This window comes from Dermacentor silvarum, chromosome 7 (assembly GCF_013339745.2).
Source record: "Dermacentor silvarum isolate Dsil-2018 chromosome 7, BIME_Dsil_1.4, whole genome shotgun sequence".
NCBI classification, from domain to species: Eukaryota; Metazoa; Arthropoda; class Arachnida; order Ixodida; family Ixodidae; genus Dermacentor; species Dermacentor silvarum.
In genome coordinates this window covers 185,695,422-185,719,485 of record NC_051160.1, presented here as the reverse complement: position 1 = coordinate 185,719,485, position 24,064 = coordinate 185,695,422, and the positions used below count along the sequence as shown (strand labels likewise).

The 24,064-nt window shown below is 43.5% G+C and overlaps 1 protein-coding gene across 3 annotated transcripts in view; it reads left to right on the top strand.

Annotated features, from left to right (window-relative positions):
- Positions 1 to 21,855, top strand: part of LOC119458764 (A disintegrin and metalloproteinase with thrombospondin motifs 13-like) — a 74,276-nt gene extending 52,421 nt beyond the window's left edge. For 2 of the 3 annotated variants that reach the window (XM_049671421.1, XM_037720627.2), the window contains 5 exons: positions 8,699 to 8,833; positions 11,871 to 11,985; positions 17,974 to 18,012; positions 18,912 to 19,019; positions 21,715 to 21,855. In XM_049671421.1, coding sequence (XP_049527378.1) covers positions 8,699 to 8,833; positions 11,871 to 11,985; positions 17,974 to 18,012; positions 18,912 to 19,019; positions 21,715 to 21,750 — 433 coding nt within the window. In that variant the 3' untranslated portion in view covers positions 21,751 to 21,855. Of the gene's footprint in view, positions 1 to 8,698; positions 8,834 to 11,870; positions 11,986 to 12,071; positions 12,213 to 17,973; positions 18,013 to 18,911; positions 19,020 to 21,714 lie in introns of those variants that run through there. The other variant, XM_049671422.1, reaches the window with a different exon arrangement.
- Positions 21,856 to 24,064: the final 2,209 nt, after the last annotated feature.

Here is a 24,064-nt window from a genome sequence, read left to right as displayed (position 1 = left end):
TGCAGGGACTTAGTAAATGCTTTGTTACACCGGTCATATCAATGGTTCGCTATAGAAGTGTTCGGCTGTATTCTCCAAATTGAATATTTTTATAAATTTTTGAGGTTTCCTAGCACTTCACGACATTGATCAGTTGAAGTTAAGCAGACTTGATTTCCAAAACACGCTCTTTCCCTGAGAGCTCTCCTGAAAGGGTGTCACAATGCAATTTACCAGCAACACAAAAACATTTCGCATACTGTATGAAGTTGATTGTGCAACGACAATGAACTACCTCACCGATGTGATCATGGACACACAGAAAAGCCAAAGTTAAAGTACGGTATTTATATGGATGTTTTTAAATGACACACTCTTATATGCAAGTAAAGCAACTGCGAACGCGCATCAAATGCCTTTCCGTTTCTTGGTGCAGATCTTCATCCTGTTTGTCTCGTGGTATTCTCCCGCCACTGCGACTGCGCAGCTGCATTCATTGCTGATGACGCCGGACTGCAGCTTCCAGTCCTTGGCTTCGCTATCAACTGGACCACTTCACTGCGAGGGAACGGCCCACTTTTTTTGAAGAAAACGTTCCGCACCTCACCTTGACCATGTAATCGGCATCAACTGATGCATCATCTTCGGCACACTAATTACGAAGTCGGCGCCACTAGAATCCTCTTCGTGGGCATGAAAGTACAGCAACTGCGAACGCGCATCAAATGCCTTTCCGTTTCTTGGTGCAGATCTTCATCCTGTTTGCCTCGTGGTATTCTCCCGGCACTGCGACTGCGCAGCTGCATTCAATGCTGCTGACGCCGGACTGCAGCTTCCAGTTCTTGGCTTCGCTATCAACTGGACAACTTCACTGCGAGGGAACGGCCCACTTTTTTTGAAGAAAACGTTCCCCACCTCCCCTTGATCATGTAATCGGCATCAACTGATGCATCATCTTCGGCACACTACTTACGAAGTCGGCGCCGCTAGAATCCTCTTCGTGGGCATGAAAGTACAGCAACTGCGAACGCGCATCAAATGCCTTTCCGTTTCTTGGTGCAGATCTTCATCCTGTTTGTCTAGTGGTATTCTCCCGGCACTGCGACTGCGCAGCTGCATTCATTGCTGATGACGCCGGACTGCAGCTTCCAGTCATTGGCTTCGCTATCAACTGGACCACTTCACTGCGAGAGAACGGCCCACTTTTTTTGAAGAAAACGTTCCGCACCTCACCTTGACCATGTAATCGGCATCAACTGATGCATCATCTTCGGCACACTAATTACGAAGTCGGCGCCACTACAATCCTCTTTTTTGGGCATGAAAGTACAGCAACTGCGAACGCGCATCAAATGCCTTTCCGTTTCTTGGTGCAGATCTTCATCCTGTTTGCCTCGTGGTATTCTCCCGGCACTGCGACTGCGCAGCTGCATTCAATGCTGCTGACGCCGGACTGCAGCTTCCAGTTCTTGGCTTCGCTATCAACTGGACAACTTCACTGCGAGGGAACGGCCCACTTTTTTTGAAGAAAACGTTCCCCACCTCCCCTTGATCATGTACTCGGCATCAACTGATGCATCATCTTCGGCACACTACTTACGAAGTCGGCGCCACTAGAAACCTCTTCGTGGGCATGAAAGTACAGCAACTGCGAACGCGCATCAAATGCCTTTCCGTTTCTTGGTGCAGATCTTCATCCTGTTTGTCTCGTGGTATTCTCCCGGCACTGCGACTGCGCAGCTGCATTCATTGCTGATGACGCCGGACTGCAGCTTCCAGCCCTTGGCTTCGCTATCAACTGGACCACTTCACTGCGAGGGAACGGCCCACTTTTTTTGAAGAAAACGTTCCGCACCTCACCTTGACTATGTAATCGGCATCAACTGATGCATCATCTTCGGCACACTAATTACGAAGTCGGCGCCAGTAGAATCCTCTTCGTGGGCATGAAAGTACAGCAACTGCGAACGCGCATCAAATGCCTTTCCGTTTCTTGGTGCAGATCTTCATCCTGTTTGCCTCGTGGTATTCTCCCGGCACTGCGACTGCGCAGCTGCATTCAATGCTGCTGACGCCTGACTGCAGCTTCCAGTTCTTGGCTTCGCTATCAACTGGACAACTTCACTGCGAGGGAACGGCCCACTTTTTTTGAAGAAAACGTTCCCCACCTCCCCTTGATCATGTAATCGGCATCAACTGATGCATCATCTTCGGCACACTACTTACGAAGTCGGCGCCACTAGAATCCTCTTCGTGGGCATGAAAGTACAGCAACTGCGAACGCGCATCAAATGCCTTTCCGTTTCTTGGTGCAGATCTTCATCCTGTTTGTCTCGTGGTAATCTCCCGGCACTGCGACTGCGCAGCTGCATTCATTGCTGATGACGCCGGACTGCAGCTTCCAGTCCTTGGCTTCGCTATCAACTGGACCACTTCACTGCGAGGGAACGGCCCACTTTTTTTGAAGAAAACGTTCCGCACCTCCCCTTGATCATGTAATCGGCATCAACTGATGCATCATCTTCGGCACACTACTTACGAAGTCGGCGCCACTAGAATCCTCTTCGTAGGCATGAAAGTACAGCAACTGCGAACGTGCATCAAACGCCCTTCCGTTTCTTGGTGCAGATCTTCATCCTGTTTGCCTCGTGGTATTCTCCCGGCACTGCGACTGCGCAGCTGCATTCAATGCTGCTGACGCCGGACTGCAGCTTCCAGTTCTTGGCTTCGCTATCAACTGGACAACTTCACTGCGAGGGAACGGCCCACTTTTTTTGAAGAAAACGTTCCCCACCTCCCCTTGATCATGTAATCGGCATCAACTGATGCATCATCTTCGGCACACTACTTACGAAGTCGGCGCCACTAGAATCCTCTTCGTAGGCATGAAAGTACAGCAACTGCGAACGTGCATCAAACGCCCTTCCGTTTCTTCGTGCAGATCTTCATCCTGTTTGCCTCGTGGTATTCTCCCGGCACTGCGACTGCGCAGCTGCATTCATTGCTGCTGACGCCGGACTGCAGCTTCCAGTTCTTGGCTTCGCTATCAACTGGACAACTTCACTGCGAGGGAACGGCCCACTTTTTTGAAGAAAACGTTCCCCACCTCCCCTTGATCATGTAATCGGCATCAACTGATGCATCATCTTCGGCACACTACTTACGAAGTCGGCGCCACTAGAATCCTCTTCGTAGGCATGAAAGTACAGCAACTGCGAACGTGCATCAAACGCCCTTCCGTTTCTTCGTGCAAATCTTCATCCTGTTTGCCTCGTGGTATTCTCCCGGCACTGCGACTGCGCAGCTGCATTCAATGCTGCTGACGCCGGACTGCAGCTTCCAGTTCTTGGCTTCGCTATCAACTGGACAACTTCACTGCGAGGGAACGGCCCACTTTTTTTGAAGAAAACGTTCCCCACCTCCCCTTGATCATGTAATCGGCATCAACTGATGCATCATCTTCGGCACACTACTTACGAAGTCGGCGCCACTAGAATCCTCTTCGTAGGCATGAAAATACAGCAACTGCGAACGTGCATCAAACGCCCTTCCGTTTCTTCGTGCAGATCTTCATCCTGTTTGCCTCGTGGTATTCTCCCGGCACTGCGACTGCGCAGCTGCATTCAATGCTGCTGACGCCGGACTGCAGCTTCCAGTTCTTGGCTTCGCTATCAACTGGACAACTTCACTGCGAGGGAACGGCCCACTTTTTTTGAAGAAAACGTTCCCCACCTCCCCTTGATCATGTAATCGGCATCAACTGATGCATCATCTTCGGCACACTACTTACGAAGTCGGCGCCACTAGAATCCTCTTCGTAGGCATGAAAGTACAGCAACTGCGAACGTGCATCAAACGCCCTTCCGTTTCTTCGTGCAGATCTTCATCCTGTTTGCCTCGTGGTATTCTCCCGGCACTGCGACTGCGCAGCTGCATTCATTGCTGCTGACGCCGGACTGCAGCTTCCAGTTCTTGGCTTCGCTATCAACTGGACCCCTTCACTGCGAGGGAACGGCCCACTTTTTTTGAAGAAAACGTTCCCCACCTCACCTTGACCATGTAATCGGCATCAACTGATGCATCATCTTCGGCACACTACTTACGAAGTCCGCGCCAATAGAATCCTCTTAGTGGGCATGAAAGTACAGCAACTGCGAACGTGCATCAAACGCTTTTCCGTTTCTTGGTGCAGATCTTCATCCTGTTTGCCTCGTGGTATTCTCCCGGCAGGGAAACTGCATAGCTGCCTCCATTGCTGCTACCACCGGATGGCAGCTTCCAGCTCTTGGCTTCGCCATCAACCGGACCACTTCACTGTCAAGGAACAGCCCCATTTTTTTAGATAACGTTCCGCACCTCACCTTGACCATGTTATCGGCATCGACTGATGCATCATCTTCGGCACACTACTTACGAAGTCGGCGCCGCTGGAATCATCTTAGTGGGCTTGGAAGTACTGCAACTGAGAGCATTCCTCAAAAGCCTTTGCGTTTCTTGGTGCAGGTAGGTTTAGCTCCTGCACTGTTTTACAAAAAATATGACGATATTTTTTTCCTAGTACTTCCATGCCCACAAGTGTTTGTTTTTTGTCTTGTGAATCCGTTCTCGTCGCGAAGTTGTTGCTAACGTCCGGTGACGTAGAATCGACACTCGGACCCCTTAAGAAGGATCCTTCCCGGCAATGGAGCGATCTTGTTTCGCTTATAAAATCTTTAGTTAAAACTGCATTCTACGCCTGACGAAGTTATGACCACGCTCAATGAAGCTAAGACGGCCCAAAATTCAATGCAACAACAGATTGCTGATATTCAATGTCCTCATAATGAACTTGAAAGAAGCATTCGCACATCTGAGGCACCGCAGTTTCAAAGTGTTGCTCGGTAGGTCGTGACGCTTGATCAGAGACTGAAAAATTTCGGAGATCGCTCACGCCAAAAGAGCCTAATATTCCACGGTATCGCCGATAGTTCTAAAGAGGCGTGGGCCGAATCCGAACAAAAAATATGCTCTGTTCTGAATAACGCGTTTAACTTTGGTTAGGACGGGTACGACGAACGGATATCTCGTGCCCACAGACAAGGCCATTTCCACCACCACAAACGTCGACCTATTTTTGTTAAATTTGTGTCTTTTAAACTCAGGGAAACTATTCTTGCCTCAAAAAACAAGTTAAAATGTTCCAATGCAACCGTTAGTGAAGGTTTTTGTAAAGCCACAAGAAATGTGAGGAAAACGTTGTTTGAGTTCGGTACGCAAAGCGGTACAGTATTACGAGCTTATTATCAGTATTATTTCAGTACAGTATTACAAGCTTCATATTGGCAATAAGAGTTATGTTTTCTCCGTGGACACACACAGCGTTTGTCAATTAGGACCAACCAGAGACAGTGGTCCAGTCGGGTCTTCGTCCAGCACTAGCCACACTAACACAGATACGTCTTTATCCTAGCCAATAACATGCTCTTAATATCATCCTTTGGAATTTACCATTTTTGTTTAGTAACGTCAGGAGCATTGTAAACAAACGTGATGATTTATCACCCACCATTGACTCATGCTCTGCCCATATGGCGGTGCTGACAACGACTCGGTTTTCAAACGCTGTCAGCAGTACAGAATTATTTTACTGTTAAAATTATTACACCATTGACCGCCAAGACCGGATTGAAATATACAGAGGTGGTGTACTGATTGCGGTTCCCGATTACCTCATAACAGACGTCATCGCTACTGCCCTTGAAATTCTTTGTGTCCGCGTAAACCTTGAATACCATGCATTATTCTTTGTGTGCACCAAGCTCAACACAATATTTTTGCGACGACCTATGCAATCTGTTGAAAGATATGTTTACGAGATACCCTTCATTGCCTTTGTTTTTGTTAGGTGACTTCAATTTTGCCAAAATAGACTGGTCTGTGCCCTTTCCTACTATCAGAGACACGTCCGCAATCAGCCCATCCTTTTTGAACCTATGCATGCAGTTCAATTTTACACAGTTGGTTTCAAGACCAACAAGGTTTGGCAGCGGTAAATCTTACCAGTGAGATTTAATTCTTACTACTGTCTCCTGAACTTTTACATGGTATTACTTACTTGCCCTATTTAAGCGACCCTTGCCTTATTCACTTCGAAATAATAGTGCGTACTACAAAACCAAGTTAACGGCATCAATACAATTAAAGACTATCCGAGAGGCGACTACGCATCAAATAACACCGAACTTTCACTCTTCATAGAAAACTGCATGCCTACCTTTCGAGAGAACAGTTGATCAAAATTGGGCTTTATCTAAGAATACAGTCGCATCCCTAGTTGATAAGTACGTCCCATTAATTGCGAAATAATCCCGATCACCGTGGTTAACCGTGGTCTTGAAACGACTTTCGAATAAGGAGAAACTCTTCTTTCGCCTTGCAAAACGTGTTAACACTTCGGAACGTTGGCATCCATACACCGAAGTTCTCCGAACTTATCGATCAGCTATCACGGAGTTCAAGCATATCTTTCTGAATTACACACTGTCTTCGCTTCTTTCCACTAATCCGTCTAAATTCTGGGGCATTATAAGACCCAAAGAACGAAATGTCATTCAGCTTTCTGATAGTGCTGGTTTTACTATGACAAACGATGTATGTTGCGCTGCCTCCAATGTCGCTTTTGCCAAATAATTTTCTGATTGTTCTTTTTATGTTGCCCCGAAGTGCTTAAGCGCGATTTTTTATATGGACCCCAATGCCATCGATTTCACAGATATTGTAACGTTAATCCAGGGCCTGAAGTTATGGTCCAGTTGCAGTGTTCACAACATTATTTCGAAGTTTTTGAAAAATACAGCCGCTTATTCCAGCGTATACTTAGCACACCTTTCCATCCAGTCATTTGAATACTCCACAATGCCGACTGATTGGAAGGTGGCGAGGGTGGCTCCTCTCTTCAAACAAGGTTATCCGAATTCTCCTCTTAACTACAGACCTATTTATTAACAAGCATGCCCTGTATACTTCTAGAGCAGATTACGTTTTCCAATCTCGTTTCTTTTCCTGAAAACAACTCGTTCTTCAGTTCTTGACCGCACAGTTGTCGAAATAATTTATCTTGCGTGACTCAACTCTTGTCTTTCAATAATATCTTAGCACCGTCTTTTGATACTGGTTTACGAACCGACTGTATCCTTCTAGACTTTGCTGAGGCTTTCGATAAGGTGTCATATCATTTACTTCTTCTTAAAATAAGTTCCCTGAATATTGACCCTAATGTTCTGAAATGAACTGAATGTTTCTTGACTAACCGCTCTGAGTTTGTATCAGCTAACGACTCGTTATCATCACCATGTGCCGTAACATCTGGTGCTCCTGAAGGTTATGTTTTGGTCCCTTTACTCTTTTTAATTTATATTAATGACCTTCCTACTGCAATTTACTTTTCCCTTAAGCTTTTTGCTGATGACTATGTTCTTTTTCGTGCAATAAATGACCCTAACGATAATTGAATCATTTAGTGTGATCTTGACAACATATTTAATTGGCGTGAGCGATGGTGTATGATTCTTAACCTGTCTTAGTGTAAAGTTACGTCCATCTCACGCAAATGTAACCCCTTCAAAAGGTTCCATTACAATAATAACGTAGTTTCACTTGAGACTGTCTTGTCTTAGAAATATCTTGGTGTTCACATCCCTAACAACCTATCCTGGCGCATGCACATCGAGTCACGAACAAAACGAGCCGTACCCTTGGTTACGTGGGAAGAAATTTCTCTCAGGCTCCATACCATCTGAAGTTACTTTTGTATCAAATACTAATACGGCCTAAGCTGGAATATGCATCATTCACATGGTACCCCGTACAACTCACTTCAATCTAGGTTATAGAAGCTGTTCAAATCGGTCAGCTCACTTCATCCTTTCAAATTATTCTCACATGGCTAGTGGTTTTTTTAATGAAATTGAAACTTGGTCTAACTGATCTTGCAGTTCGTAGAAAACTTCACACCTTTGTCTTTTCCACAGCATTTTTTCCTAACCAGACACCAAAACAGGAATTTCTTTATACCCATGATACATATCATCACGTGTTTATCATCCACATAGAGTTGTCATCCCTAGTTGTAGAACGAATGTGCTTTTTATTTCTTTCCTGCCTAAGACTAGCGCAGAGTAGAACCACCCTCCGACACTTATTGCCTATATTCAAGACACGCCAACTTTCAAGACACGCCATCCTTCAAGACACGCCATCCTTCAAGACAGCCATCACCAGGCATATCATCGAACGAACATCTGCATCATGATTTTTGCTTTTTGCTTGCTGTAAACGGTTGCTGCTCAAACGTTCGGGGTGAGAACCCGTCAAGCTGCCTTATCGGCAGCTTTTTCTTTTCACCCCTTCATGTACACTGATACATGAATAAAATTATTGATTGATTGATTGTACTCTTTAAGTATTTATAATCTTTTTCGTTTTTCCACCCACCCCCTCTGTAACACCCTGTAGGCCCTGAGGGTATTGTAATAAATAATAAATAAATAAAATAAATACATTTTCAAATAGCCAATGCCATATGTCGCGTGAAAGCAGAATACTGTCGACAGGTACGCATGCAGAGACTATGATATTAGGGTATAGGACAAGATGGCACAAAACAACAAATTTTTGAACAGCAGTCTTCGGTTGCCTTTGCCCGTTACCTTAACATGTCTTGATGTTACACTCTATACAGGATGGGCGTGGATATGGACGGAGTAGGCGCTGCTGGCTACTGTCAGAAGGATGAAGGACACCTCATGGGAACAGACCTCCACCTCCCTTTGACTTTCTCGCATTGTACAAAGCGTCTGCTGCAAGACGCATTAAGGTGACAATTAAAACAAAGGGATATTCATTGAAAAGTGTATAGACACTGACGAAATTAGAAGAAAAGAATGTGTAACGAAGAAGTGCCGGTTAGCCAGATGCATCTCCGGTGTATGAAATACGACGAAGAAGTGTCGGTCAGTCAGGCGCATCCCCAGCACTTTTACGCACAGGGCTTGTCCTGACTGCTCGTAGGGTTCTGACTGCCGCACCGAGTTCGACCTGTCAATCCTGTCAATAAACACCTCGACATTTGGTGGAGAGTGCGGGGTACGACTCCATCAACGCTGGAACTTCGAAGCCAAACCCTTCAATCATCTAGGCCCATGCCGGACGATCCCGCCCAGCCTTCTCGAACCATGCCTGACTGACCGGCACTTCGTCGTATTTCATACACCGGAGATGCGCCTGGATAACCGGCACTTCTTCTTCGTTACACATGTAACATCTCGACTTGCAAGACGTGCATTGGCGCATCTTTCAAGAAGTAAAAATATAATTTTATGTTTGTGTTCAGCCGTATGTGCTTTTATTGCCAAAGTAAACTGGAGCTTGTATCGTGGGCTTACGAAGTTGCTGCTCCAATATAGTCACCAAATAACGCGTCGACACCAAATGCGCACAAACAGTGATTGGCGCAGAATAGCTCACCCGGTCATGGAACCAACAGCGCAAACTGTTCCGCACCTTATTCACGCGCGCAGCTCGTGCCACCTCGGGCGACTTGCTCATTCCGGTGCCCGAATGTGCACCCGACGATCGCATCAAACCTCTAATATTGGACAGATTATAAGTCAATGAACAGCAAGCTGTTCGCATTAGCCGCTTCACGGGGAAATTATCAGCATAGGGCGTTTACTCGAATCAGCGCCGACCTCCATTCTAGGCCGACATCCGAAGTTCCGAGGATCATAACAGAAAAAATATTTTTTTCGAATGCAATCACAACTATACAAAAAAATGCTGAAGTCAGAGAAAGCACAGACAAGACTGATTGCTACGTTCATTGATAAGCGGGTACAATGAGATAAAAGGAAATGAATGTGGATGGAAAGCTTACCGGCCACATGTGAGAGCCGAACCCACATTTTCGTAGTACGCGTGCGGTGCTTTAACAATAAAGCTGCCTCGACGGCCGCCCTTTCATGCACTTCTTGGGGTATTTGTATATGTGTACAAGATGATCCCTGGCAGTGTTAGCCATGACTGTTACGGCCAAGGTGCTGTATGTGGAACACCCTTTTAACCACATGCGTTCGGTAGCAGCATGAGTTTAGGAGGAGGCCAAAGATTAATCCTCGTATGCTACCTGATGCCATCAAGACTGCCAAATTATTGGCCTTCACTATGCAATGAACGAAAATGTACATAACTGAGTCCTGCTCTCTTTTTTTTCTTGTTATTCACATAGTCACAGCCGTACGGATGAACACACCCTGAAGCCAGAAAAAGTATAGATGAAATGCTTTGTTATTTGATGTGTAGGAAGTTTCCAGAAATATACAGAACATGCGTAAAGTCTTGTGCTGTAATGGTTGCAAACTAGCAAGAAGAATTTACATTCGTGGACAGGATATAACTAAAAACCAAGAAAGCAAAATGAATTCATACTTTATATTTTTATAGACGTATAAACGCCAAGTATTTTCTTTGTTTACTGCTTGTAAAACGTTTCAAGGCAGTGATGGCGAATGCTTTTTCTGCAGTATTTCGTATTGTACCCAGACCATGAATTTTGCTTCAGAGCCAGTAAGTAATTTGATGAGTGTTTTGTATTCAGAGTTTTGCAGACTATTAATTCTGATAAAGCTGCGCTACACAGTCCAGAAAATGAATCCTGACTCACGAACAACTTATTACAGAGCTCTAGCGAACATTTCGTTAATTTCGCAAGTTATGTGAAAGCAATACAGTAAATACGGCAGCTAAAATACATTCGCCGTCTCTATCTTCGTTTGGCACTTTTCGGCTGTTTGCATCAACTTCTACAAATTATACGAACAAACGCTCGTAACCTGTGCTTACGAAAAACCACCATATGTAAGAGCGAACTTACAACGCTTTTTTCTCATTAAGCGCTCTATGCTATTCGTAGTTTCTATTCGATATTCCCTCAAGTAGGTGATGCAATATGGTAGGCTGTTTATTTTCCGCGTCTCATCCATAAAATGGCAATAGTTAAGCTTGCCAAAGTGCTTAAATAACCACTTTATCAATCATCAATATAAGCAAAGATATTGGCGCAAGATTGAGTCGAATAGGGCATTGTCCCACTTCTTTTGCGCCATATCAAATGAGGTGCTCAATGTTTCCAAACCGGCACCACCCATATCTAACATTTAGTGTTGTGCCAAAACGTTTTGAATACGAAACTTAGTGAGACATCAGAGTGTTTGAAATTGAGATTGACAGTGTTCTCTGTTTTTGTTTAACATAGGTATGCGGTATGCAGAATGTGCCATATTTTGCCCAAAATCTCTACGCAAACGCCATCAACACGGAGGTTTTGCTTTTTTCTATCAGAAAACTTAAAATGGGAGGGAGGGGTCAGATTGAAAATTTGTGCTTACCTTATCATGTGTTTGCACTCTCCGCCTTAGGTTTCATTATGCAAATTATTCATATAATCTTAGAAGTTACCGCTCCAGGAAAATTTTGCTTAGGTATATTTACATTTCCCAAGGAATATTGGAGGTTGGTATATTCTATCAGTGTATCCGATGGACTGTCTGCAACACTGTGTAATTGTTATATAAACTCTTGCTTCCCGAAACAATTGTCCATTGATGTGGCCGGGCTCTCAATAAAAATAAAAAAACTGTTATAAGAGCAGTTGACAGCCATTGTTGACATTGGGATTAATAATAGCGAATAGAAACTACCAATAGCATAGAGCGCTTAAGAAAAAAGGCGTTGTAAATTCGCTCTTACATATGGCACACGCCGTAGGTACTTCACATGGAAAACAACTAGCATAATATATATGTTACTTCCAATTCAGGGGCTCTTATATTCTCGGTTCTTTCTTTTTTTTGCAGGAAGCACACATGCCTAAAAAAGGTTGCTGCTTCAAAGGCAGCCCAGACTCTTCCACTACCTCCGTTGATTACAAGAGTGGCATATTGTTCAGCGTTGAGCTTAACACACTGTGATGTAAGCATTTTAGGCTCACATGGCTTTGAGAATTTTTACGTGTATGTCTTTCTGAGGTTGACGCATGTGAATACCTTGGAATTCAGGTATACGAAGAAGGCTAGAAAATTCTGGCGGCGCCACTTCATAGGCAAATAACACCAGGTGGTCAGTATTTCGGTGAACGATTTTTCTTTGCTCAAGTGCATTTGGCCCTGTGCCAGAGATGGTTCATAAAAAATAATTGCGACAAATGTTTGTTTTACACTTCCTACTACTTAGTTCAACGAATTGATTCAATGCAATTCCCTTTGCTCGCGAAACTGCTCCATATTTTGAAACTAGATATAAGACACCAGATTCTGTTCAGGCTAGCCGAACATAAGTGCGCGCTCAGGTATCTGGACATTCAATTTATTTTTCTCTGATAACATCATTACATGACCACGGAATGCCGTCAGTCTCAGTGTATTGCAACTAACTGTATAATTTGATCGTCATGACATTGTCATCGTCAACTATGTCATTACATTCGCTCTCAACTGTCCATTCCACCATTACAAATATAGTGTCGCATAGCTGCATCGCCAAGTAAACAATGATTTCTCCTAATATTACTTTCGCTGCTGTCATTAAAGCGCTTTCTACACAGATGAAGGGGCCCCGCAGCACAGTTTCAACGTAGTAAATAAATTGTATTAGACGCGAGACAATGCTGATGTGAACACCCAATCGAAATATTACTAACTTCTACGCTGTCGGAAACTCAAACATCTCGGTAAGGATCCTTCATGCTTTCCTGCAGCTTCGACAAACGCCAGTCATATTAACTACAAATGATGAAGCAATGGCACCCTGAAATTGTTATAGTCTGGGATTAAGGAAATGCCACTCCCACTTATTACTTCATCAAAGGCCACAACAGTGTTTACATTGTTATCACTTTCCGTATTTCTTGACGCATTTAAATACCACAACATTCCACTGCGTTCGAAGTCTTTATTAAAATTGTTTTGCACTTCCGGTGTTCGGCGGCCACCAGCTGTTCCAATCACACTAGCTTCTCCGGAGGTCAACGCGATGCTCCGCTCGAGTCTAACCGTTGCTTTGACCACTCCCGAACGTGATCAGCACGATAAGCTCCGAAAGGCATTACGATCGGGAAAAGGCAGCGCTACAATAGCGGAGCGTAGCTTAGCGAATCTCATGTGCCGAAACTGGAAGTAGTGGTGTTCACACGAACACCCAAAACAAGCTTTAGGGGCAGCGCCCTTCTCTAACGTAGCCTCTGCTGTGGTGGCATAGCCCCGTATCTCCGCAGTTCCCGGCTTTCAGCCAAGCAGGGGATGTAGAGCCATATTCGAATGCCATTGACTGGGCTTCTAGGCTTCTCTGGAATGCAGTCTAATACTTCTTGGCACAAAATGTTACGAAAATATTGGTCTTTAACGGCAACAACATTCCATTACATAGTTAAAAAGTCTGGCTGTTAGACGATCAAAAGATGATCGAATGATGATCTAAACCCGTTCAATATTAGTTTCCGGGGCACATTTGGACTTCATATATATGTCCACAAGCGCATCCGGTGAGGAAACGACAACGAGTGCTAAGCCTAGGAGAAAAGGCAAAGCTTCCCTTAAACGAAGAAGGCTTAAAAATTTTTATTGTGCTTCAGTGCGTCCTCTGCCTTCTTGTCGTCTCTAGAGCGCTTCAGTTACTTGTTCTATGAAACCTTAGCAACGCCGAATTTATTAATATCAGGCTACTGTCAAAGTCTAAAGACCCGCTCATATAAGAAAAATAATTGTACATTCGGGACAATGTAGGATGTATTCGTAGAATGTCGTCACCTAGTTTCGTTAAACGTTGGTTTTATTCCCATCGTTTTAGAAATCTCCCTCGTTAACTATGTGCCCTACACAAAGTAGGACCAAAAGAACTCTATCTTGCACTCGTCGTCTCTGACATGGACGATGAGTCGACTAACGCTAAGGGCCGAAACACAGTGCTATGTGACAGGCCGCCAATTGGTGGCGAGGTCAAAGTAATCATTTTTGGTGCAGGACAGCATTGTGCCAAATGACCCAAAAGCTTTCGTTACATTCGCGCTAAATATTGTCCGGTCTTATATTACAGGTTCCAAACATTACATAACCACCGCGTAGACGCAATAAAATGTAAACAGTGGCACATCGCTGTGTGAGGTCAATTTTCTGGTGTTCGAACCTTGCAGTTGTATTGAAGCGATAATATATTCTCCTAGATTGTGGTTTGTTAGGCGAGCAGCAGAGGATTCTTCCTAATGCTAATGAAAGAAGCACAATATTCCACGCAAAGTGGAGACCTGGCATTGAGACGCAAGATATCTGATCACAGGTTCGTTGTGCATTCCGAGCAGTATCAACTGAAATAATGCCTGCCTTCTTTGCCAGCAATGCCTAATAGCATAAAAACGGAATATTTTTCTACAGGGATATTTTAGGCGACTGCTATAACACAGCGCAGTGACCACCGAGATTCTGGAGGAAGTCATCAAATGAACTTCGTGTTGTATAGGTGCTATAAATTTGAACAGTTTGTGGCCAATGCCTCGCGCCACCAACCACGCAGATTGTGCTGAAAACGCTGAACATAGATAACGCCAATTCGGCAGCGAATTTCCGAACGCTCTAGCTCACCCTCAAAGAAGACTAAAATTAGTGTATGTCATTTAGGCTTTAGGCTTGTATATCGCTGTGGGCTACTCGGGGCGGTTCGGGAAAGAGCTTATTAGGTTTCTGGTTGCTGGTGAGAATTGGGCAGTATTCTTTGAGGATGTTCACGTTTGGGCGTGTACTTGAGAATTTAGCAACAAGAAGGGAGGCGTTGTTGTTCTTGTGGTTATAGGGCGGGGTTTGAGGACCATGGCTCCCACAAGTTTGGTTGCAATGGTGTGGGCTTTTTGGAGGGCAATGTTCGGGTGGTTACTGTTTGATAGGGTATCTTTGGTTGATCCAGACTGTATAATCTTGATTTTCAACGCAAATGCGAGCTAGTCATGTGGCTTGACCTTTAAAGGGACACTAAATAGAAACAGGAAGTTCAGATGGAATAAAAGAGGGACCTTCAGGAATGCGTGCAGTTTCCGTTGGGTGCAAAAATATGAGTTATTAGCGGATAAATTCATAAATAAAGACCAAATACCTCTTCCTCAATTTCTCTCACTTCAGATTTGACGCCGAAGTAGTGTCGTCACAGATTTCATTGCTCTCAGCTAATCAGAATGCGCCATGATACGTCACCGCTTGCGTAAACGGCCGAGGTGCTGGCTGCATCATGGCTGCATGGCCGCTGCGTTTGCGTTCGCCGCGATAGATACCGTTGCTGCCGCTGAACCTTGCAACGAAGAGCTCGCCAAGGAAGCAGAACTGCATTTCAGCGATATTCAGTGAAACGGAGTGCGAAATTATCTTCCGTGCTCGAGCGGTAGGTGTTTCCGCGTGCGATGGCGGTGAGCCGCCGGCCGCACCGGCGGAAAGCAGTACTTCGTTTTCGTTGACTGGAATGCGAGGCGTCCGCTCCGCCAGGTGACGATGTTCCCCGACAGAACAAGCGTAGAAAGTTGCGCGCGTAGTCGGTATGGTTTTTTCGTGGCTTTATTTAATGACATTCAGCACTCACCGAGCCGCCAGTTTGCTGCTGCAGGGGCACCTCTAGGGGGTTAGATGAAGGCCGCATTAAGGGAATAGCTGCTCGAGAAAGGATTGGCCTCTGGAGCACGTCAAGATAATTTCCGAGGGCAGGATTATATACATAATCCGAGGGCGAGAAATGCAGAGAGCACACCATCGGTTTCTTTGGTTCTTTTGTCGTTTTATCATCGGCAAAGCACTGAGCCATTGCGAACACCGGGGAGCCGGGGCTCATCGCGCGGCACCACATGAAAGGACACAATCGGGTCAACACAGCCGCTGCCCCTGAGCAAGCGCCTTGGGCCGTTTATACAGCCCTCAACACTACACACACGAGGCATTGTCTGGCTGTTTCCCGCGACGTCAACGTTTTCAGAGCCACGCAACAGGCAACCAAACATTGTAAGAGGGAACAGGCGCGTGCAATGATACGTGGAGGAAAAACGTAACTATGAAACTATCACGACTGGATGTAGCGCCATGCCATTTTTTCTTATTTATTTTGCGCTAAATTGTACTTCCTCGGTTGAAAACGTTGACAAATGCTATTTATGTAGGTTTGAGGTGTATTTCATTTGCGTTTTATTAACAGCGAGAAATTGCTCTCGACCAATCGCGACCGGCCTGCGTTTGTAATCACCGAGGTCACGAACGTGTAGTGCGGGAAATTCGAAGGGCTGTCAACACTTATCCTTCAGTTTTTCGCTATTTTCTCGCTTATTAAACATCTGTTCGCCGTAAGAATGGTATGACTGTGATTGTGAAAGGATAATCTACCATTAAAGCAGAACTTCCGGTTTCTCTTTAGTGTCCCTTTAAAAATGCTTGCAATATATGGGACTAAAGGGGAAATGAGACATCCTCCCAATCGTATCAATTGCTACAAAGGAAAGCCATTCGGGTTCCATGAATGAAAAGCCTCGCAGTTGAAGAAAAATTTGTCCTGGTCCGGGACTCGAACCCGGGTCCACCGCCTTTCCGGGTCAGCCGCTCTACCACCTGAGCTAATTAGGCGGCTAGCAGAGTAATTAAAGGGAAAATGAGACATCCACCAAATTTTCCCTTTAGTTACTTCTATCCACCTAGCGGGCTTCCGCTGAACAATTACGTCAATATCTGGGATGGTGGCTTGTATATTCTAGGCACTGTTGTTTGTCGAAAGCTTTCCTATATATCATTGTCTTTTGTGTTTCATTGTTGTGTTCAGAAAGTTTATGCACTCAGTTGAAGATACCTATGTGAATTTTATTGTTGGGTGAAAAGAATTTAGGAGTTTAAAAATTTATCTAGACTGTTCTGGCCATGTCCCCATATTACAAATCCGTCGTCTATGTATCGTAGGTATGTGTGGGGCATGCCTCTGCAGCGAGATAGGAAATTTTTGGAAGGATGTAAAAGCTTCCTGCACTTTTGTGGTTAGGTTAAGAAATTGGAATTCTAATGGCGTTATAAATCCTTAGCGAAGCGTGATTTCAGCATGGTGGTTATTGTGAGTGTGTATGTAATATGGGATCATTGTCTAGCTTACGGTAATGTTGATGATTGTTAAGCTGTCCATAATCCTCATGCTTGTACTTATCTATTAGCCAAATAACTTCACTACCACCCATATCTGCTTCCTTAATAGCAACGAAGGAAAATCTTTTGGGGATGGAGCTCCTTCACATGTGTCACCCCGCCAAGCAATCAGGCAGTGTTTGATATCGCTTTCGTTTCTTATAGCAGATGCAAACAAACATAGCTTCCACGTGCGACGGTTTACAAATTATTTAAACGCTGGAGAGAAAATCAGAAAAAGAAATCAAAGTTAACCCCCAGTGGTGCTTGTGGCCCTCTTTTGTTGAAAATTATATTTTTATGTTTTCTCCTCACTAGCTGAAGATAACACAGATGAAAATGTGAAAGTTCTTTCAGAAACGCTGTTACTTGTACGCGCTTCGCATCCATACCTTTCCCTTCAATGCCACATAGAGCTATTCGCGAGTACAACTGTATTTGGAAACCATGGCTGTCCAGTTGTACTGAATTATAGCCACGGATTCCCCCTCTTGAACCATTTCCTCAAGTTAATCGCTATTCAATCATTTTGTGAAATGGATGACACACTACAAGTTCCACAGGATGTTAATTCTATGGCTTTAATTTCTTTTGAAGAGTATATGCTGCACAGCTACGTCATAATTTCAGTAACATGTGCACACTTATCGACAATGTCTGAAATTTCACATGGCTATGGCACCGCAAAGAACACCTCATCTTTTCTCTGAATATATAATGTAGATTTCTGCTAATATTAGTCTTACAAACCTCGATTGTATTTCTTTTGTGCCTTCAGAAATGGGGAATGGGCAGCCTAGCCAGCCTCACTTATGAGGTAAGTAAAATGTTATCGATATTACACTTCTAAGGGGGCGATTCTGTTTTAAAAGTCTATTGGCATGCTGTAGCGAAACAAGAGAACAATATTGTTATTATTTATTTCATTGAGGCGTACATCCATGCGCATTTTACCTCAATCACTTCTACGGTACACTGGCAAACATTAGCATAAAAACGTAATCACTGCTGACTTATATTTAGATGTGAAGCTGCCAATTTCTGCAGCTTATTGAATTTCACTTAAATGCACCCAGAACGCCTAAACTTATCTTCAGAAGAGCGCGATTTCTATGCCAGTAGTAGACGTTCATGAGCAATGTGACTTATGGGTGACGTGATCATCAGACAAGCCTGAAGCGAGTGAGATCCCAAGTTGCTAACAGCGCTTGGTTTCAACTCGCTCATCATTGAGGCCCACATAACCCACTACGTTCATTGAATGTCTGCAATAGGCGTGACAGTTGCGCTCTTCCGCAGCTCAATTTCAGTTTCGGATGAAGTTTGCCGGAATTCATTATGCTACAGAAACCAACAGCCGAAGCTTTTTACGTGTCTACAACTGGTTATCAGCACCTCGGTTACACGGTTCCTCTTGCCACCACCATTCATCTGAGTTTTCCTGTTGGAAATTCCTCCAAAATTAGGTTGTCTTTTTTTTATCTCCTGCATGCACTCACATTAAAATTTGCGTTTCCGTCATAAAAAACTCCCGAAGAACTCGCTTATCATCCCACTTTCCGAATCCTTAAGGAATATTTAATGGGTTCTCTGAAACCCCCTGTATGCTGAGCATCGGGTTGGAACAGTGTGTTTACTAGTTGCAGTTTACTTGAACATCTCCTTAGGGAACGCCTTAGGCCGCCTTTCCTGATTTGCTTGAAATTTTTGACACAGGAAAAGTTTTGCTTCATCTTCTGCTGCAAAGGCATGGGGCCTCCTGAGAAGATGGTCGCACCTGATGGCTTACAGTGCGGTAAAGACGTCACTGGTATCACGGACAGGGTAAGCGTACCATTTTCAAATGTACGCAGTTTTTGCAGGTAACATGCAGCACATGTCAGCTTGTATTTTTGAGGAAGTCGCACACGCAGTTACATCGTAAACTTTACAATGCTACAAATGTGATTCTGCTTTTTTTTGTTGTCTAGGTTAGCTGTTGCACTGACAGATCATAAACATATTCCAACTCGCTTAGTTCTCGCTACTAGTGCAGTATAATTGGTAACTATACGGGCTAATATTAGAGGTTATCAATAGACATCAGCTGTGAAATACAGGCGGCACATTAGCAAAATAGAGGAGAGGAAAATAAATTTTTACGTTGCAAGTCAAACCAACAGACTTGCGAAATGAACGAGAGCACATGCCGTAAGTTGCACATTGTGCATGAAGCATCATCCTTGCTTGAGAGTTTTCTTTGCCGTCAATTAGGTAAACAAAACACTTACGTTCATTATTTATTGTTTGTTACTGCATGCACAAAAAACGGGCTTACATATTATATACAGCATCAGGAGGTCCCAGAGTGAGAAGCTGCCAGGGGGATCTCCTGTCATTAGTGGGTACATAAGAGTATGCGAGCAGCAAGAAGAGGGCGAGCAAACAAACAAAAGAAAAAAAACGTATAAAAACAATTAAGTAGGGAACGAGTTATAATAAATAGAGAACAATTAGATATGTGTTAAAACAGCGCTATACAATAATATCATAATGAATAATCAAAAGCAGGAATATCTAGTATTGCGTGACAAAAAATTTGGCTCTTCTGTATATTATTAAAGAATAAAAATAAAAACTCTTTTGCAGAAATATGAAGCCTAACAATACAACAATAGAATTAATGTAAAGAAAATGTAATAATTATGAAAATGTATTTATGACAAATGAAAAGATGGTTTTGCTTACAGTATTCTTTTCATATTGTATTTAAAAAACTGCAATGAAAGAGATGACTTAATATTAACAGGGATGGGATTCCAAAGTGAAATACCATAGAAGCGAAATGCAAATTTTCCATAGTTGGATCTCATTATAGGTAAGAGAAGATTATGGCCTTCTGAAAACCTAGTATTATTTTTGTTCATGAGGTTATCAAAAGGAAGGCTGTCTAATGATATTCACGATGGAAGAGACGAAATGTAATGAGTGAAAACTTGTGATAGAACAGCTATTGAATGTGTAAAATGCGAAGGTGTCGATAGATAGGTAAAGAATGGCAACGGAATGAGCTAAAAGTCACTAATTTTATTGCCTGATTTTGAAGACGATCAAGTGGTTTGAAATGAATGGGATATGTATTACCCCATAAAGATAAACAGTATGATAAATGGCTAATAATATAAGCATGATACAACGAACTAATCACATGAGGTTGGAATAATGCACGTGTTTTAATGATAATGCGGATGTCAAATGAAACCTTTTTTATTAACGAGTTGGCATGGCTATTGAACTTAAGGTGTTTGTCGAGAGTAACACCCAGGAATTTAACAGTATCAGATGTCGGTATAACGTAAGTTTTTAACGAGACAGTTATGGAAGAAGAAATCACAGTTTTTGGGTTATGAAATAGTACAAACGTTGTTTTTAAAGGATTGATTTGAATTTGATTATCTGTGCACCAGGAATACAGATTGTTACGATCGGTGTTAGTGTGTCTTGGAGAGCGGTAAGCGATTTCTGCGATGAGTAAATGGTCGTGTCATCAGCACATAACAAACAGTTACAAGTGGTAAGTACATTAGGTAGATAATTTATAAATAATAAGAACAATAATGGACCTAGTATAGAGCCTTGGGGAACGCCACAGTTAATTAATTTAGTGGAAGAGAACTGGTCATTACGATACGCTACATGATGCCTGTTAGACAAGTAGTTACGAATAAGATTTAAACGTGGGCCAGTAATACCGAAAGATTCGAGCTTATACAGAAGAATAGAATGATCTAGAGTGTCAAATGCATTTGTTAGATCGATGAATATGGCTCCTGCAACAAACCCTTCGTCAATAAATCGTTTATGTTATCCGTGAAGGTAAATAATTCCAATTCCGTCGAATAACCTGCCTAAAACCAAACTGGAATGAAGAAAGAAGGTTCAATGTATTTAGATAGTACATTAGGCGAGTGTAAATAGTTTTTCAATGGCCTTACTAAAAAACGGCAAAATGCAAATTGGGCGGTAGTTATTAATATTTTCACGAGAACCCTTTTTGAACACAGGGATTACTTTACCAAGGGAACAGGCTGGCCGAGTGATTTATTTATTTAGTCAAAATACCTTATAGGCCCGAAGAATGGGCCTGTAAGAATGCGTAAGGGGAGTTTCAAAATTTTACATAGTATAAAGAGCATACAATTATACAGAACATAAGAGCGCTTTGTTAATACTATTACAATGAAGAAACAAGTTTACACAAACTCTAAAATCGTCATGATAAAAAAAAGGAAAAACTGCATACAAGAAGCAAAGCAGACAAGAAGTTATTAGAAATGCATCTTTATGTCAGTTGCGGAATTTTTCTTTCTTATCTTCAGCTACCATGATATTGGGAATGTCGTTTATTTCTCGTCGGAATGGTATTTTTTATTATTATTCTCAGTTATTTCAACGTTGTGAATGATATCAAAACGTGAAAGCACAGAATGCATTCAGAGGGTCTATTTATTTAGTAACCCGCCTTTATTCCTCATTTCAGAGATGTATAAACGGCGAATGCGTTCAAGTGAACTAGCCAATGAATACTTCGTAGAGTGAAACACTCTTATTCTGCATAAGTCTATAGATACAACTTGGCAATGGATTAACCGCCGATGGATGCTTGTAGTCTAAATAAAAATACCGAACCAAGTGCTTAGGTGATCAGCATTCTTAGGGTTCTTGACACACGTTTCGGGGGCTGACTATCCACCTATCTCTTTCTCTGGCTGTTCTTCCGCCTGCCGGGGTCGCTCGGTACTCCTTGGTCAATAGGGTAGCGCATCGGGTTGTTGTGCTGGGGGAGCACAGTTGTCTGACAGCAACCGTCAAACCAACTTGGATCACTGGTCATGCGACACTCTTTCCTGTGAGTCGCTCTTTAACGAAACTCTTTGACGCCGACAAGGATCACTGTAGATGTGTGACTAATTATGTGCCGCTATTCAGTCAATCTGTTTGGCGCCGACAGTGGAGTAGGTGAGTGCCGCTCTTCAATGAACGTTTTGGACGCCAACTCGAGTAACTATATATGCGCCACTGCGAATTTACCCGTCTACAACAACAAAAAAAGATCGCTTGAATTTTCCCGACGCTCAGCGGAATCGAACCCACGTCCCACGGGTTGCCCAAGGACAGCCGCTTGACGCTTTAGCAAGCGTCGTCACAAATGCACTGCGGGTGTGCTGCTTTTCAATGAACGTCTTTCACGCGAATGCTTTATCGAGCTGCGCCATGATTGCACTGCGGGATGTGGCCCTCTTCAATGAACCTCTTGCCAAATTCGGTCACTGAGCATGTGCCACTATAGGTGTTCGGTCAGCTATCTACCAAATGTCTGTGTTCGCACGCACCGGCGCGCCACGCGTCTCGTCCAAGACGCCACGCGCGGACTTCTCGGAAACGCCACTACATAGCGCGCCGCGTGCAGAACGAAGCGCGATACAGGAGCTCGACTTCCGCATGATTTGTTTCTCAGCGTTCGCAGGCGCTGACGTGTCATTTATTTTGGAGGCTACGCCAAGCTTCGCGGCGGCGCCACTAGATCGCGCAGTGTTTTCATTGAGAAGAGAGAAAGAAGAGTCTCGCTGCAGTACACTCCTAAGACCCCAGCACATAATCGCTCTTCAAGCTGGTTTTTATTCTCTGCTGGTATATTACGAATATGAAAAACGTCTCTTTAAGTGTAAATACTATTGATAGATGTCAATAGCTACATCTCTATGTTTGTGGAATAAGTAACCGTCTCCTTTTGTTTGCTGTAGTAAAAACTGCATTTCATTGCCTAAACACAGAGATGAAGATTAACTACGCGTTGTACATCGCCATGGTGCGGCTGCATCCTGGATATTCACGCAATATCAATGAATTCGGACCACGCTTGAATTCGGAATGTGGACCGGGTCTGTGACATCATAGAGGTCTAGAACAATTTAGAGTCGAATCTCACGAATGCGGAGGGCAAGAATATGAGTAACCCCTTCTTTGCAGTTCCACACGCACTGGACTTGCAAGCATGAATATTTCAGTTATCGCTGTCCAGTGAATTTTTAAGAAAAAAAATCAAGGCAATGTGCAACATATTGAACAAGTGGCCTTAGGAGGGTACACGCCTCATATGTAACGCGCGACGACTGTGGCAATAGGTTGCGTCGCTACGTCGCTTCAATGCTAAATTCATTACCGTCGACAGTCACCATTACATGGGTTTGGCCAAAGTTTTATGCTTTATGTGTTTGTTGCCTTCTTCTGGAGTGTCACTTGTACTCAAGGCAGCGCTGATTCATGCAGAGACTGAGCTTCATTCGTCCGCAGTATGCCGAACTAAACGTTCTCGCTGACCAGAATGGAGCATTAATTTCACAAACTAACAAACTACAAGAGCTAGATATATATTTTTATACTTAGAGCGAAAATAAAGTGAATTGTTAAGTCCCGGTTTAGCTAGTGAAAATTTTGGCATTCATTCTTATCACGAGTTTGTGCTTCAAGGCAGTCACGTCGGCGAAAGTGAAAGAAGGGAAGCCCAACAATGCCCTTAGTTGCCCTGGCAGTTAAACTCAATGGCACAGATTATCGCTTCATCTGTGCAGCCATTCTCCGTTTCATACATAGCAAGAGAGAGATGATAACTTTATTGATTGTCCATATCAAGGAAATTTACTGAGGTTGGAAGGACATATGCATCTCCTTGCATTCGCAACCGAAAAAGCTTGCGTCACAAGAAAGAGGCGTCATGTAAGTCAATATAATATTAAGTTTGATATTTTGATGCCGCAAAACGTGACGTCACGGATTCGAACATAGGCCCATATTTACAAAAGCTGGTAAGCTAAAGTTACAAGCAATCA